Source organism: Aulonocara sp. 'chitande type north' Nkhata Bay, linkage group LG3 (assembly GCF_057382095.1).
Source record: "Aulonocara sp. 'chitande type north' Nkhata Bay isolate Kocher_YH1m ecotype deep benthic linkage group LG3, A_spYH_male_GT1.1, whole genome shotgun sequence".
Lineage (NCBI taxonomy): Eukaryota > Metazoa > Chordata > Actinopteri > Cichliformes > Cichlidae > Aulonocara > Aulonocara sp. 'chitande type north' Nkhata Bay.
The window spans coordinates 60,128,225-60,144,741 of NC_141346.1; the positions used below are offsets into that span (position 1 = coordinate 60,128,225).

At 41.5% G+C, this 16,517-nt stretch overlaps 1 protein-coding gene across 1 annotated transcript; it reads left to right on the forward strand.

Annotated features, from left to right (window-relative positions):
• The first annotated feature begins 4,464 nt into the window (after window positions 1-4,464).
• On the forward strand, window positions 4,465-15,962 carry LOC147336390 (protein NLRC3-like). The gene is made up of 3 exons (XM_086287098.1): window positions 4,465-4,943; window positions 5,085-6,855; window positions 15,767-15,962. Exons 1-3 carry the CDS (start codon window positions 4,736-4,738, stop codon window positions 15,960-15,962), a joined length of 2,175 nt encoding a protein of 724 aa, XP_086143224.1. The 5' UTR covers window positions 4,465-4,735.
• Window positions 15,963-16,517: the final 555 nt, after the last annotated feature.

The following is a 16,517-nucleotide window of genomic DNA, read 5'->3' on the forward strand; positions in this document are numbered from 1 at the left end:
AGAGCATTACTTCTGTTATATTAGTACATGTATTTTATTCTGATGAACACATGAAACTCTGAGCTGGATTGAATCCATTGAATCAGAGTCCAGGACTCAGACTAAACACACTGAATGTGTCCTGAGCTCGGCCGCTGTTCCACAGTAACTGCTGTCAGAGTCACTGTTACTGAGTTAGCTTAGCTAGCAGAGCAGCTAGCAGTTAGAGTATGAACTCTGTAAGCAGTCAGCTCGGTCCTGGACATGGTTACTGACATAAAGCTGCTCTCTGCAGCCATGTTTGACCTTTGTAGGACTACAGTAATGGAGGATTTGGAGGCTGAACTCGGCTCTGTGACACTTTTTGTAGTGAACTGATGAAAGCTGCGTCTCAGATGGATGTTAGTCCAACACATCAGACACGACCTCTGCAGCTCTCAGTTGATGTGCACATGAATGATTTGTGTTTCCTCTGCAGGTGAAGGTAGAAAGTGTGTGTGAGCTGATGTGAACTGAGCAGCATGGATCAGTGTGAGGACAGAGAGGAGGGAGTCCCTCCCTCTAAAAGCACTCTGTGTGGGGAACATGAGAGCCAGACCAAAGCTCAGAGGTGAGATGACCATCTCTAACTGTCCATGACTCTTCTCCATGTCACAGCTCAACACTCACATCACTGCTCCATCATTATTCACACTCATACCTCTGTGTGTGTTGTTTTAAAGCCCAGAGCTGTGGGGCGTACCAGGCTCAGCTGGACATAACCCTGAAACTAATCCAGAGCCTGGACCTGAACCCAGCTGTGTTTCCTTAAAGAGCAACGATTCGAAGGATATCAGTGTAAACTTTAACAAAAGACTGTTATGTGACAAAGAGTAAGTACATTATTTTTATGAGATTGTTCATCATGTCTTTAATTTAATATTTCCAGTTTTTCCTTCCTGTCTCATGAAGCTGTGACATTTATTCTTTTTCTTTTAGGATCAATAAGAGGCCAGAATCTCCTGGACCTGAACCCAGCTGTGTTTCCTTAAAGAGCAACAGGTCGAAGGATGTTGTTATAGACTTTAAAGGATGTTCTTCTGCTGCTGAGAGGTAATGTGTGTCTAGATGTTGTTCCTGACTCTGTATTTTTGAATAAATCCTCATGTTTAATATCAGCTCAGCTCTTTTTCACACATTTCTATGTTGGTATGTGAAGCGGTGTGTGTTGGAGTGTTTCCACAAACACAGCAGTCAGAGTGGAAAGAGTGGATGTTGTAGGAGGTGTTTGTGTAGTGAAGAGGCTGAGTGTCTGTAGGACTCCAGCTGCTCCAGCAGGTGTCTCCTTTGTGCTTTGCTTCAAACACAGTGTAGGGAGGAGCTTCCACTCAGGTGTTTCAGGTGTTGCTGGATGGAGGAGGACAAATAGTTTGTCCCTTCAGTGACACTTCAGCAGCTCAATGTTCTGGGAGATGTTTGTCTTTATGAAGGTTTATGGATTCTTGTTCTTACTTTGGTTAAACTGAGCAATACATTTTCCATCTAACATTTAAAGTAAATTTCCAGGTGAATAAAAGATCTGCAGCTGCAGCCTCTGTGATGTTTCACAGTCTGAAAGTAACAAATTCAACCAGAGTTCAAACAAAGGCTTAATATACGTGTGTGTTTGATATAATGCCAACAAGTACAAACAGGTGTTCTTACAGGTCTTAATCACAGAGGTCTGATAAGTCTGGTGACTTTCACACTCAGCAGTTTTGCTGCCTTTTATTTTATATTGGCCTTTTTAAAGCCCTTCAAAGTCTCCCACATTCATACAGAGCTTTTAACACCAAACTCCTTTACAGTCCTTCTCCTCTCACACACGATCACACGACTGATTTGTCTGCAGCAGCTGTGTTACTGCTAGTATTTTATTATGTGTGTAATCTCCTCATATTGTTCCTGTGGTTTAGTTTGACTTCCTTCTGCAAACTCAGCTGCTCTGTTGCTGATACACGTCTCCATGAATATGATTGATCAGATGCTGCCAACACCATGTGTTTCATGTGAGCGCTCAGCTGAAACCCTGGGTTGACTTATCGAGTTAATAACAAGCTTCACGTGACTGTGAATGCTAAAGTGAATCAGATAAAGGAAAGAGACCCTGCTAATGTTGGACTCACTTCTTAGTGTAGATCCCAGGAGGAAGTTCAACATAGCCATTCTTTGTGCTAGCTCGACCAAACCTGAGACCACAGTGCAGGATAATGATCATCATCTGTCTCTGTCAAGGACATTTAAAATCCACAAATAACAAACATAATTATATTTGATCATTAAAAATGATGATTAAACAAAGTGTCAAACATACTTAAGTAGAAGGACTGATGTTTGTGTTAAAATACCCTCTTAAAGCTGAAATAATGATTCAACTTCTTTACTCAAGTAAAGGTAAAAGAGTCCAGGCTCTGAAATGTACTCACAGTATTAAAGTAAAAACGCCATCTTTGAAGGAAATTTCTGCCAGTTTTTGTGCAAAGTTACCTGAATTTCTACCTCCAACATTAATAGGAGAAAATTATCTGAACTTTTATTCTAATGAATTTAATCAGCTTGAACATTTTGTAGCACAAAAGTAGAAAAAACCCAAAGGGAATCAAAAATAGCTCCGTTTGCTGTTGCCTGCATTGTAGATGGGCGGCTTTGCCTCAACACCTAAACAGGAAAATGAGTTTAGTCAAGTATTAAAGTGGGATTGAAGAGGTCAGGAAACCAGAGATCAGGTGTTGTGGTGCAGCATTAAGATAAGATGGGGCCTGATTATTTAAGACCTTGTATGTGAGGAGCAGCCAATGAAGGGAAGCCAAAACAGGAGAAATCTGCTCTCTCTTTCTAGTCCCTGTCAGGACTCTTGCTGCAGCATTTTGGATTAGCTGAAGGCTTTTCACTGAGTTTTTAGGACATCCTGATAATAATGAATTACAGTCGTCCAGTCTGGAAGTAATAAATGCATGAACTAGTTTTTCAGCGTCACTCTTTTTAGCATTTTTTAACAACAAGCTTCTGTCTATTAGGGCTCTTGTCTCGCCGACTGCTGCCTCAGATCAGAGTCTTTCTCCTGTGTGCTCAGCTGTCTTAGAGCAGTTTGATCCCGTCTCCCTTAATGACTTGACTGCGGTAGTTTGTATCCTAAGATCATCACACTGCCCCTCTGATTGTCGCCCCCCAACTACTCTTTCAAGGATTGTCAGGTTGGAGATCGGCCTATAATTAGCTAAGACAGCTGGGTCTAGGGATGCTTTTTAAGTAAAGGTTTAACTACAGCCAGCTAGGGATGGGTACCGTTTAGATTTGAAAACCTGCTAAATCAGAATAGTTGCTGATGACGGCTTTTTTCTTTTCCATCAATCACGTATAATCTTAACTCAAAGTGAACATAGACTTGATTGCTCAGATCAGCCAATTCAAAATGCTAATTCAATCAACTCTGAGTTCATGGCTAGACTCAGTTTGTTGGCCCTGCACCTTAAAACTATTTCCTGTTTGTCTCTCGTGTTTTTTGGATATTGTTTTTTCACATCTTATGTCACGGCTAGCGGGGCGAGCCATGTTGAATTTAATAAAGGACCCAAGATGCCGACACTGCTGTGAAGTGAGTGCTAATACTAACACAGTACAGAGGGAACACAGAAACCAAAACCTCAGAACTAGAAAATCTTAATCAGAATGAAATTGTAACAAAAGACAATAACAATCAAAACAAAACCACTGAGTCCACAGACTCGGGACATACATCGGCTCAAACTGTGGTCATAAATATTTTGTACTTGTAAATCAGACTGTGTAGTTTTGAACTGAGTTTTGTAACATTGTAAAACAAAATATCTGGAAAGTTCATGTTTTTGCGTTCATTGATTTGTGTGTGTAAAAATGTAATAAATGTAAGAAACATTAGAACTACTTTTGCTGACACAAAGTTTGGCGAGCACTGCAAGTTGTCCCTTTAAACCAGTCACTGATATAAAGAGAGCACCTTGTTCCAGGGCATCTGAGCATGCAGGGAAAGCTTTATGCAGGAGATGGTAAGAGCTGTTGGGACTAAAGAAACTGAGCAGAAAACTACAGACATCTGGAAACTGAGTTGTTAATTCTCAGTGGGATCAGCAGGACTAGCAAAGCTTCACCATGACAGTCATCTGATTGACTGAACCCATCCAAACATCACTTCATGGACCTTTAGCTTGTGTCTGTGTGTGGACAGACATAACATGAGCTAATTATACATTACTCCTCCACAGAGTGGACCAGCAGAGAGCAGAGGTTTCCACTGGTCAGTCTGCACAGCAACATCAAACACACCTGGACTCTGTGGTTATGGTTTGTAGTACTACGTTTACATTTGTTCTTTTCAGTCACCTCTATGCTGCACTTTGTGGACTAGAGGATTGTCATTGTGTCCAACATAAGTCAGAGTTTGGGCTCCATGATTTCAGTCAGATTGGGGTGACTGTAGCTCAGGAGGGGAGCAGGTCAGCTACTAGTTAGGTTTGTGAATCAAACCCTGGCTGGCAAATGTACTGGGTAACGTACTAAACCCAAGCTGCCCTCTGATGCATCCATCAGAGTGTGAAAGAAAGTATTTAAGCATAGAACAATGTGCTTGGTTGAATGAGGCATGTTGTATAAAATGCTTTGTGTGCACAGAGTATCAAAGAGAGCTATATAAGAACCAGTCCATTTACCACTGGGTAATTCATATAGTCTTCTTTTCCAGCGGCTGGAGGACAACATCACCATGTTTGTGAAGAACGAGCTGAAGAAGATCCAGAAGCTTCTGAGTCCAGATCACCCAGAAACTTTAAAGAGCCAGATGGAGGATGAGGAGATGTTTGAAGGTGAGGATGAAGATGAAAGAAAGAGCTGCAGAGAAGCATTTCTGAAGATCACACTCCACTTCTTGAGGAGACTTAAGCAGCATGAGATGGCTGACCATCTGCAGAGCAGTAAGAGAATTTCTCTAAAGACTGAATATTGATCTTTCCTAATAGCTCAAGAAATGGACCAATAGACAATCATCCTTTCAGGGTACTGAAAGGCTATGATATTTATTATATAATATTTTTTTCTGAAATTCTTACCTTCAGAAATATTTGCTCCACTCTGTAAACGAGAACTTAAAGCCCAACTGAAGAAGAAGTTCCAGTGTGTGTTTGAGGGCATCGCTAAAGCAGGAAGCCCAACCCTCCTGAATCAGATCTACACAGAGCTCTACATCACAGAGGGAGGGACTGCAGAGGTCAATGAGGAACATGAGGTCAGACAGATTGAAACAGCATCCAGGAAACCAGACAGACCAGAAACAACAATCAGACAAGAAGACATCTTTAAAGCCTCACCAGGAAGAGACGAACCAATCAGAACAGTGCTGACAAAGGGAGTGGCTGGCATTGGGAAAACAGTCTTAACACAGAAATACAGCCTGGACTGGGCTGAAGACAAAGCCAACCAGGACATCCAGTTCATATTTCCATTCACTTTCAGAGAGCTGAATGTGCTGAAAGAGGAAAAGTTCAGCTTGGTGGAACTTGTTCATCACTTCTTTAATCAAACTAACGAATCAGGAATCTGCAGGCTTGAAGACTTCCAGGTTGTGTTCATACTTGATGGTCTGGATGAGTGTCGACTTAATTTGGACTTCAAGAAAACTAAAATCCTGACAGAAACCAGAAAGTCCACCTCATTGGATGAGCTGCTGACAAACCTCATCAGAGGGAACCTGCTCCCTTCTGCTCGCCTTTGGATAACAACACGACCTGCAGCAGCCAATCAGATCCCTCCTTGGTGTGTCGACATGGTGACAGAGGTCAGAGGGTTCACTGACCCACAGAAGGAGGAGTACTTCAGGAAGAGATTCAGAGATGAGGAGCAGGCCAGCAGGATCATCTCCCACATCAAGAAAGCTCGAAGCCTCCACATCATGTGTCACATCCCAGTCTTCTGCTGGATCACTGCTACAGTTCTGGAGGATGTGCTGGAAACCAGAGAGGGAGCAGAGCTGCCCAACACCCTGACTGAGATGTACATCCACTTCCTGGTGGTTCAGGCCAAAGTCAAGAGGATCAAATATGATGGAGGAGCTGAGACAGATCCACACTGGAGTCCAGAGAGCAGGAAGATGATTGAGTCACTGGGAAAACTGGCTTTTGATCAGCTGCAGAAAGGAAACCTGATCTTCTATGAACCAGACCTGACAGAGTGTGGCATCGATATCAGAGCAGCCTCAGTGTGCTCAGGAGTGTTCACACAGATCTTTAAAGAGGAGAAACAACTGTACCAGAACAAGGTGTTCTGCTTTGTTCATCTCAGTGTTCAGGAGTTTCTGGCTGCTCTTCATGTCCACCTGACCTTCATCAACTCTGGACTCAATCTGCTGGAAGAGCAGGAAACAAGCTCTCAGACAGAGAAATACTTCTACCAGTGTGCTGTGGACAAGGCCTTACAGAGCCCCAATGGACACCTGGACTTGTTCCTTCGTTTTCTCTTGGGTCTGAAGACTAATCAAACTCGTTTGCAAGGCCTCATGACACAGACAGGAAGTAGCTCACAGACCAATCAAGAAGCAGTTCAGTACATCAAGGAGAAGCTCAGTGAGAATCTGTCTGCAGAGAAAAGCATCAATCTGTTTCACTGTCTGAATGAACTGAATGATCGTTCTCTAGTGGAGGAGATCCAACAGTCCCTGAGATCAGGAAGTCTCTCCACAGATAAACTGTCTCCTGCTCAGTGGTCAGCTCTGGTCTTCATCTTACTGTCATCAGAAAAAGATCTGGATGTGTTTGACCTGAAGAAATACTTTGCTTCAGAGGAGGCTCTTCTGAGGCTGCTGCCAGTGGTCAAAGCCTCTAAAAAAGCTCTGTAAGTTATAAAGTTTTTATTATTTAATTTGGTTGGTATGTTATGGAAAACACACTGCCATGAACTTCTGTTTTGTTTTTGTCAAAATCACTGTAATATAATCACTGTACCTTTATATACACGTGACTTGTATTAATGTTGCTGCCCTCTTGTGGCTAAAGTGTAATTATGTTCTTGTTATTAGGGAGGATTTGAGAGTAACATGCCAAGTGAGTCAGCACCTTCGCTTTAGCTTAAAAAATCCAAATTCTTATGTCATCAGTTATAGTTGCATGTATTCATTATCATAACTTAACCTTTAATATTGATGTCTTAAATTTATTTTGAGTAAACTAATGTTAAGGTTCAAATATTGGGGAAGGAGAGTACAAACAACCATCGTCCAGAACTTGGTCAAACGATTTTAATGAAATACACGCGTGGGAAGACCAGCTCCGTTCGCAGACCGGGCTGATCTCCGACTTAATCAAAGCATAAACAGATATCTTATACCATCAGGGCTTGAATTTAATGACGCCCCCTCATACGTCACAAACAGAATATATGCACACGTCAAATCAAAACCACAATGACTTTTAACACAGTTTAAAAGAACATTATCTCCTATCTTCATGGCAGGTACTTCCTGTCACTGCCGGATGCTCGCTTATCATCTTGACACATCAGCAGCAGTTCTGCGACAAACTGCTCTTTTGCAACCCCGAGCAAAACATGATTAAACTTCCACCTATAAATGATTCTCTTTAACTAAGTGTGTGTCTCGTCCTTAAAGGCTCCTCAAAATAACCTGCACTTAGACTCTGCTTTCGGTTTCAGTTCTGCAAAAGACACACTCTTCAAACCTGCAACTTCCTGTCAGCCTGCAACTTAGTCTTTCTGAAAGACACACACTGTTTAAACATCTGAATGCAATATCAGTTCTGTAGATTATATTATTAATGCAATGGTAATGATGATGATTATTAACAATAGCAGCAAAATATCTCTCCAATCTCAATACTCCCTCTCTCGACCTCTGGAACACCAGAGGTCACAATACATTGTGTTGGGTCACTCCTCAGCCCACTCAGCTGCTTCCATGTCCATCCATGGCATCATGGACATCGGGGTCACCACTCCCGCTCTGACCCTCTCTAGCCGTCCTCTGGCTCAGCAAATCAGACAACCTCATGTCATCTAAGTGGTCCAGTAATAAACACCAGCTCCCCCTCGAGAACACTCCATGCGTAAGATTAGGTTTTTTCTGCGTCCCTCTCTTGTGGTCCATCATGCCTCGGGCCTCCAGCATCCTCACCCCCTTGTGGTCGCCGAGATCTTGTGTAAAGCAAACCAAACACCTTTTCCTGCACCTCCCTAACTTATCATCTTTGGGACTCTTTAATCAAAAGCCTGATCCTAATTATCTTCTTGACTTATTGACTTGTATTTATATATATTCTTCAACATTACTCATCATTTTAAAACTCTTAAAACGCTGCTTTCACGTCCCTGCATGCGTTTCCTGTCGCTTGCCTTATCTAATCATCAACATCCTGTACACAGAACTCTCGCTGCTGCAAGGCCTCCACTCTGACCTAGAATCTCCTTTCACAAGAAAATCATTATAAGCGCCTATTCTACTAAAAGATCCAAAAAAAACAACCACTTTAATCAATTAAGTTTAAGCATATAAGCAATTACTCCTGCATACATTTTATCACAGCTAAACGCTGCCTTGAAACAACTCCTGTGTGTTAACACCAGTGTTGGTCAAGTTACTTGAAAAAAGTAATCAGTAACTAATTACTGATTACTTCCCCAAAAAAGTAATCCCGTTACTTTACTGATTACTTATTTTCAAAAGTAATTAATTACTTAGTTACTTAGTTACATTTTAAAAACACGATTTACAACCTGAAGAGGTGATAAAGCGATAGATCTTTCAGCCCAATTCTACTTTTTCTGCATAATCCATCATACAAAATGTAATCAAATGGAAAAGTCTCTTTTTTTAAACTTGTTTTATCAGTTTTAATCTTTTAATTTTATGCATCAAGCAAAAATTTAATTATATGCAACATTCTCACTCTTTCAAATAGATGCAAGTAAAACACAGCAGAAAATAAATAAACTCAAAGACTCAGCGGTCCTGTTGCTCTATTTTGACCTGTAAAGCAGGACTGGGGGTAGGCGGAGGTTTACCCTGGTGCAGGTGTGCCGCGGTCAGTTGAAGAATCCGCGAGTTTCTCTGTGAATTTCCCTTTACGTCGTTGCGCACTCGGTGCTTGCTTGGAAGTTTAGGGGTTTTTTTCCGCTGTAAAAGGTTTTCTTCCCACGCACAACGGACACTAATGTTTTTGTCACTTTTTATGGAATCAAACTCAAAGTAAGGTCAGTACTTCCACGCTTTAAACGCTGCACGCTCATACTCTCTCCCGCAATCGATTTATGATCCATTGTTGATCTGCACACAGCTGTTGTCACTAACGGCGCACTCGCTTAGGTCACTGTCGTGAGACATTCTCGCAAAAAAATCACGGTTTTAGTAACGCAGTAACGCAGCGTTCCTACGGGAAAGTAACGGTAATCTAATTACCGATTTTGCAATAGTAATCCCTTACTTTACTTGTTACTTGAAAAAAGTAATCAGATTACAGTAACGCGTTACAAGTGACGCGTTACTGCCCATCTCTGGTTAACACTAACTTCATTTTAAAACTCACATTTCCTATGTTATAGCCTGTTTTTGGTACAGCCTTTTTATTTCATCTTGCTCCTTTGATGTAACAATACCTTCTCATTCTAGTTTATCAGACTTAACCAAAATATATGCTTTCCTTCCTTTGGTCCTTCTCTAAAGCAAGAAACTCCTATTCAGTTCCTCTTTTCTGTCACTTGTTACAGGGCCAGCTCAAGTTCAGTTAAACGCTAAATTAATTTGAGGCCTTTTGCCTGGAATCAATACTGTCATGTGTGTTTATGGACTCTGTGTCTGTAAGCGTGTGCAATCCTTCAATAACTCATATCATCCTCACAGTAGATTGGCTAATCATAGCGCTAGCCAAAGGCTCGTGACCCACAAGAGACGAATTGAGCCGCAACTCCCTTAAAGGCACAAAATGCAATATGTATAAAAAGTCATTTCTACGTATAAGCTCTCCCCTTTATCCTAAAAATAAATCTATGTAATATCTGTATGTGTGTCTTCTATTCATTAATGTAATTGTCAGTTATTTTCTCTCTTTATTTTACCTTCTTTTTGTTTACCTCTTTGTTTGTGACGTGGACATCCCTAAACCATCCTGAGTTCCGGCTTCAATTTCAACCCAATTGTACCCTCTATTCTCGCAGTCGAACTCGTCTGGGCTTCACCTTCCCACTGGCCCCTGTGCCCTTCTCTTAGTGTCCTTTGTTGTCTTGTGATCCCCAGCAAACACAGTCTGTTTCTTCTCTGTTTCTTCTCCGTTGCTCTTTTCAGTATTTTCCTTTTAGATTAAATCCCAGCCTGGCAAAATATCCCATTCAGTGTCTTTAAACAGTTATGTCACACTGTTCTTACCAGCCTGCAGTTCACCGTGCATTTTCCATCACGTGCTTTTCTTCCATGCTGCTGCTGGTATCGTCAGTGTAGTTTCAGTTGCACTGTCTTTTGCCTGCTGTTAATTCTTGAAGTCCACGATGTTCTGTCGGTCTTCATCAGGAGATTAACTGTCCTATGAGCTTCTTCTCAGGATCGGGACAAGTGGGAGGTCAAGCTGTAAAATTTTAAGCCAAAATCTGGCCTGTTTTCCTCCCAATTCTGTTAATCAATGGTTTTGTACTCAAGATTCTAGGTTGAAAGAAGTCCACCTGTATTGACACACTAAAGCATACAATTAATATCCTTTTCATTTCTTTTCTTAAAACCTCCATTTGCTTCATCTGCCTGGAGTTTAACTCGTATGTTTCTCTCTCTGTGTGCTCACTTGTCACAGTCAGTTCCTTTTATGGGCATGCAAAGTTCCTGTCACACACACCATTTCCTGTCAACCTTGCAGCTGCTCAGAACCATATTTTCTGTTTCTATCTCTCCTGTTTTGTTTTTTTTACAGGCTAATAAAACTCTTGTTTTACTAAGTCTTGATCTAAAACAATTCACCCTTATTTCACGCACACACTTCTAAATATACTAAATTCTTTGCGTTTGTCAGATCGTCTCACACACACACCGCCTTTTCTCTCACACTTCCACTTCTGCACTCACTCTACTATCAACTTTCATAGTGTTATTATTATTTATTATTTTGTACAAATCACACCCAATCACTCAAAACCTGCTACTCACAGCATTCACACACTTAAACTGTGACAAGAGTTGAGGAATATACTCACAACACGCTTTCCTAAGAGTATTTCAGACATGCCTTTCATAATCAGAAAGAGCAAGTCAAAGAAAACAATTGAAACCTCTATTAATTCTCACAGCACACACATAGAATAGAAAAAATAAAACACACCAGCATTTATTGCTGATGAGAGGTTACTCCTAAAAGTAATATGTTAGTCTTAAATATATACAGTGCACTCACTATATTTATATATCAAAACTCAGTCAATTACTATACATCCACTACGGCAACTCAAAACTTTATTTATAGCCCTCTAATGAACATAAATGGCGTCTTAAACACACACTCAACAATGTTTGCAGCAGTATTTGTAAAACCAACTGTGGTTTAAACAGTTCACTGCTGACTAATTTGCATTTTCACACTCACACACACACAGTCTAAAAATAGCTCCAGCACTGCCTCAGACTCCTTTCACACAGAGATCTCTTATTTTATATTACAAAGACGTCTTATATTTACAACCACTGTCACATCTGTCAGCTTTAGCGCCTAAACAATTTCGACAAATTTGAGTTAACGGTCCAACCGATAAAGTCCAACTTTTTTGTGATCAATTAACCAGTATCTGTCCAACAGTTTCTGGCCTCATCTCTAAAATCCCTAACTCAATTTAAAAGCGTCAACCAACCCAAACTTTGCCTGAAGCTCTATTTTTGGCATTTCACAGCCAAGGCTTACCCCGAAGTTTTAAGTTAAAGTTACACGCCCGAAGTCCAACTTCTGCTGGCCAAAAAAGCACAGACTACCGTTCCAAACGGTAAGGAGACTCTAACTCCTAGTTATTCTGGAGTGCCCCAAGCTCCACAGTGACCAACTGACTATCCCTCTTCGAGGACAATGCCTAAGCGTCCTTGGCATTGGCAAGCGTTACCTCTGAGCACTGCGCTTCCTATCAGTCCAACTGACGTTCTTGAATAATTTATAATACTTTGGAACAACAGTAAAACAGCCAAAAAAGTGTAAGACTGAAGCAGGTCCAACCTTATAACCAATACGGGCTCCACCCCAAACAATAACCAAATTCCCTAATATACTAAAATCACTCAGCAGTCCAACTGCTTTCCACGGTCCAACCGTATTAAATCCTTTAGCGGTCCAACCGCATTCAATCATTTTTAGCGGTCCAACTGCATTAAATCCTCAGTACTGTCATGAGATTCTCATCAAAATCAAAGCAGACATTCCCCAGTAATTTCAGTGAGTAGACTTTAATTTGTAATGTCCAATTTGGCACACTTTGGAAATAATTCAACAGGTAGTGCCTTACCTTTGGATAAGCGGCTTAGAACAACAATGAGAAAAAGAGAGCTGATTATTAGCTCATCAAAACACAAAACAAAATCACAATGAATTATCGGTTAATTTCATTTAAAATAATTCATTAAGTATTTATGTACAATTCAAATTAGTTAATTACATATTTTGTTGGTTTGTTTTCTATTTTAATTATTTTACTGACACATTTAATGAATTATTTAATGATGTATTTATTTAATTCACGTTGCTACTCCTGGCCCTGCATCGCTGTTCATAAATACATTTTATTTGTCAGCTTCACCCATCAAAGTCAGGGGGCGGGGTTAATGCTGATCAAGTCAACACCATTGCTTTGGTCTGGTGGGCGTTCTTTTAGTGGGCTTTTCTCAATACTAAGTAGGCCTACACACCAGGGTTTGGACATGTGTGGACCCAAACTATACTTTTACCCTTTTTTGTGTGTCACCAAATACACTTTAATATTTTCTAGACAAGAATGTAGTGGCGTAATCTTTAACCTCTTTTGGCTCCAAACAGAAGTGACAGACTTGAGCAGGGTTCATTTAAAGGCTGACAGAAGTGGAGTGGTGACGGGGAGATGTTTGACAGGACAGTGTTTCAGCCTCCACAGGTTCATGTTGTGCTCCATCAGTCAGTGAAGATGAAGTCAGTGCTGATGAGGCTGTAGAGTGTGTGAGGGATGTGAATGAGGATGATGAAGATCTGATGATAGCAGATAAAAACAGGCTGCAGAGACTTTGAGCCATACAGGGCACACAGTGTGTGTACAGAACAGCTGAAATCATTATGGAGGCCTCACTGGAATATGGAAGCATCACAGTACAGCTTCAGTGAAGCATTAAAGTCTCTGATATGAGATGAGAAATGAAGCAGCCAGAGCTTTTTCATGAGTGGAAATCCACTGTGACTGTGAGCTGCTGCTACAGCCTCCAGATTAGCCAGCAGCTCATCCTGCTCAACATGGACCTGTGGTCAGAGTGTGTGCTGGATAATCCGGCCCAGGATGAGGCCAAACTGACATGGGATGAAATGTCTGTCACATAATTGAGCTTAGTGTAGTTTCATTTCTGCACAATTTAAAAACAACCAAAACTTTGTTCTGTCTTTTCTATGTTATACTGTAGACTTTCTTTGATACTGTGTCCAAAAGGAGCAGCTTTTACTTTGAAGGGGAGGCGTCTCTGTTTCCTCTTCAGGTTGGATGATGGAAGCAAATTAGTAGCTGTGTCCCAAAACGTCGGCTGCATCCTCCAGAGGCTGCATTTGAAGGCCGATTACGTCACAGCCAGGCGATGAAGGCTGTCCGTATTTGTCGACTCCTTCAAATGTGCCCGACAAATGCGTCCTTCATTTCCCCGAATTTGAAGGATTCGTCGGGTGTGTCCTTCGTGGCCCACCATATCCCAGAATTCATAGCCCAGCCAAATTTCAGCTGCCAACAATGGCGGCTGCTACTAAGTTTTCAAATTACTCTTATTAATCTTTCTGGGTCACAAAATAAACGTTTAACATATTTTCAGGCGAGAAAGTAGCTGTGTAAACTTCAAATATCTGCTTGGTTTATCAAGACATCGCATATTTGCAAAAGTGTGCCGACGTTTTCGGAGACGTCTGTTCCCCACCCGCTCGCTAGCAAGCCGGGGGGTTCAATGGTCACTCCAGCCGGCGAGAGCAGCGGACGCCCGGCTTCATCGTTTTCAGACCCCGCTCTTTCGCTACTGTCATGGTCCGGATTTTGAGGAAGAGACTACGACTGGGATATAGTTTGGGTCAGCACAGATCATTTATTAAAACACACATTACAGTGTGGGAAGAGCCGGACTTCTTCTTCGTTTGCACAAAGACAGAAAGCTTTATAGTCATTATGACGTCACACAGTTAGACCTTACTGGCAATGATAACAGTTCCTCGCACTCAAAAAGTTCTCCTTATATGGACATCATATGCTACTTTAGAGAAAAACAAGTGTGTAATACATTGTGCATTTTGTGATAGTGTAGCTTTCAGAGAGACTATCCTCAGACGACCCTCCTATTATTACTAAGTGTGAGTGTAAACGTGCATGTGTTATATAAGTGCGTGCATGTGGTTACAGGCCGGCGTACGTGCAGAACTGAACGCAGACGGGCCTGGGTCCAACAGGACTGGTGGGTCTGAGCGGTGTGACTGCACTAAAGTGCAACAACTTAAGCAGATAACAAGAATGATACAGAACCTCAATAGACAGTCAGTGTGCATTAATATTTGCTCAGAGTAACACAGATGTAATTAAAAGATTATTCTGTCCACTGATTCAACAATGGTAAATGATTAACCAATGATAACTGATTATAAGAATACAAAATAAAATATCTCCTGATCACACTACTCAGGTGAAACACGATATATAAGTCACTCGGATAACTTAAAAATGTAATTGTTTGCCTTTTTTCTGTGTTTTATTTGTTCCGGAGTAAATCGGTTTGGCTGAGATCAAAGTTCCTCCGGAATTTTCACACAGCTGAATAAACGTTAAACAGGAAACTGATTAAACAGAAGTGTGAGACGGTCGAGAATTTACGCCAGTGTCCTGTTATATTTTAGATAGCAAGGAGCAGACGGCCGAGTTTATTAAACTCCACCGACACAGCGGTGACGCAAATCTGAAGGCTCGACCGTCCCATTTCACAGCCTCGCACTTCCAGCCTTTTCGGTCTTTGAAGGACCCGGCCCACGTAGACCGCGAATACCGGGTCCTCCGAAGGATGCAGCCGACGTTTTGGGACAAAGCTAGTGTGTGATGTTCTTTCAGTGTTGCACTTTGTAGACGCTCCCTGAGCACTGGTCTCACAGCCAGCTGCACATAGAGACCAGTGTTGTTAGTCCAGGTCAGAAGATGACTTGTTGGAATGAAAATGAGCTTGTAGTTTGTCTGCTTTAATAATGTGACTGGAAAAAGGTGTTGGACTTCAAATATGTCCATTTCTTTCACACTTCACCTTTAAAAGTGAAGCCTTGTGGTTCCTGGAAGGAAAAACACGACTTTTTCAAGTCTTTGTCCTGTTTTTATGATAAATGTACGACTTTAATGTGAAACATTCAGAGTTTTTTCTCTTGTTGTGTTTGTTTGAAGCTGCTTCCTGTTGGCTTCAGCTGTTTGGAGTTTCCATTTTCTAAACTTCTACATTCTGAACCTTCTTCAGCTCTGAACAGATGATGAAACACTGAATGATTTCAAGCTCACACTTTGTCTAATAAACTTACATCTTTCATTCTTTATACAGATTGAGTGACTGTGGTTTGTCAGAGATCAGCTGTGATTATCTGGCAGCAGCACTGAAGTCCAACCCCTCCCATCTGAGACAGCTGGACCTGAGCTCCAACAACAAGCTGCAGGATTCAGGAGTGAAGCATCTGTGTGGTTTCCTGGAGAGTCCAGGATGTGGACTTGCAACTCTGAGGTCAGTCAGCATGTTTTAGTTGTGCTGAGATGAATATGATGTGAAAGTTGTGCTGACACTAAACTGCAGACATCAGGCTGATATTATACTGATCCACACTGAGGATCTTCATGGTAAAGTCTGTTTTCTTCTTCTCTGGTTTAGTCCATTGACTGCAGCAGAACAATGTTCACATTTCAAACAGTGAGACTCAACGTATGGCCCGCGGCTCACACGCGGCCTGCCCACCTTTCCTGATTCAGAGAGAGGGGACCCTGATTAACTGTGTAGTGTTCTTCCTCACAGTTCTAAGTATCAGACACAACAATGAATAATCCACAGCTGACTGTCTTTAGCAGGTCAAAGGTCACGGCACACAGCAGACAGTGGGAAATATTATAACTCTGATCATTTATCAGCACATATCCATATGTATAAAAACAAAGCTGACACTGTGAGACTTGATCAGAGGTGTGATCATCACAGCAGAGGCCTTTGTGTCAAAGTCACTGAGGATCAAACAGAAACACATGAAGCAGATTTTCCTGTTCTGGCTTTTTATAGCAGATAACCTTCAAAATATTCTGCAGTCCAT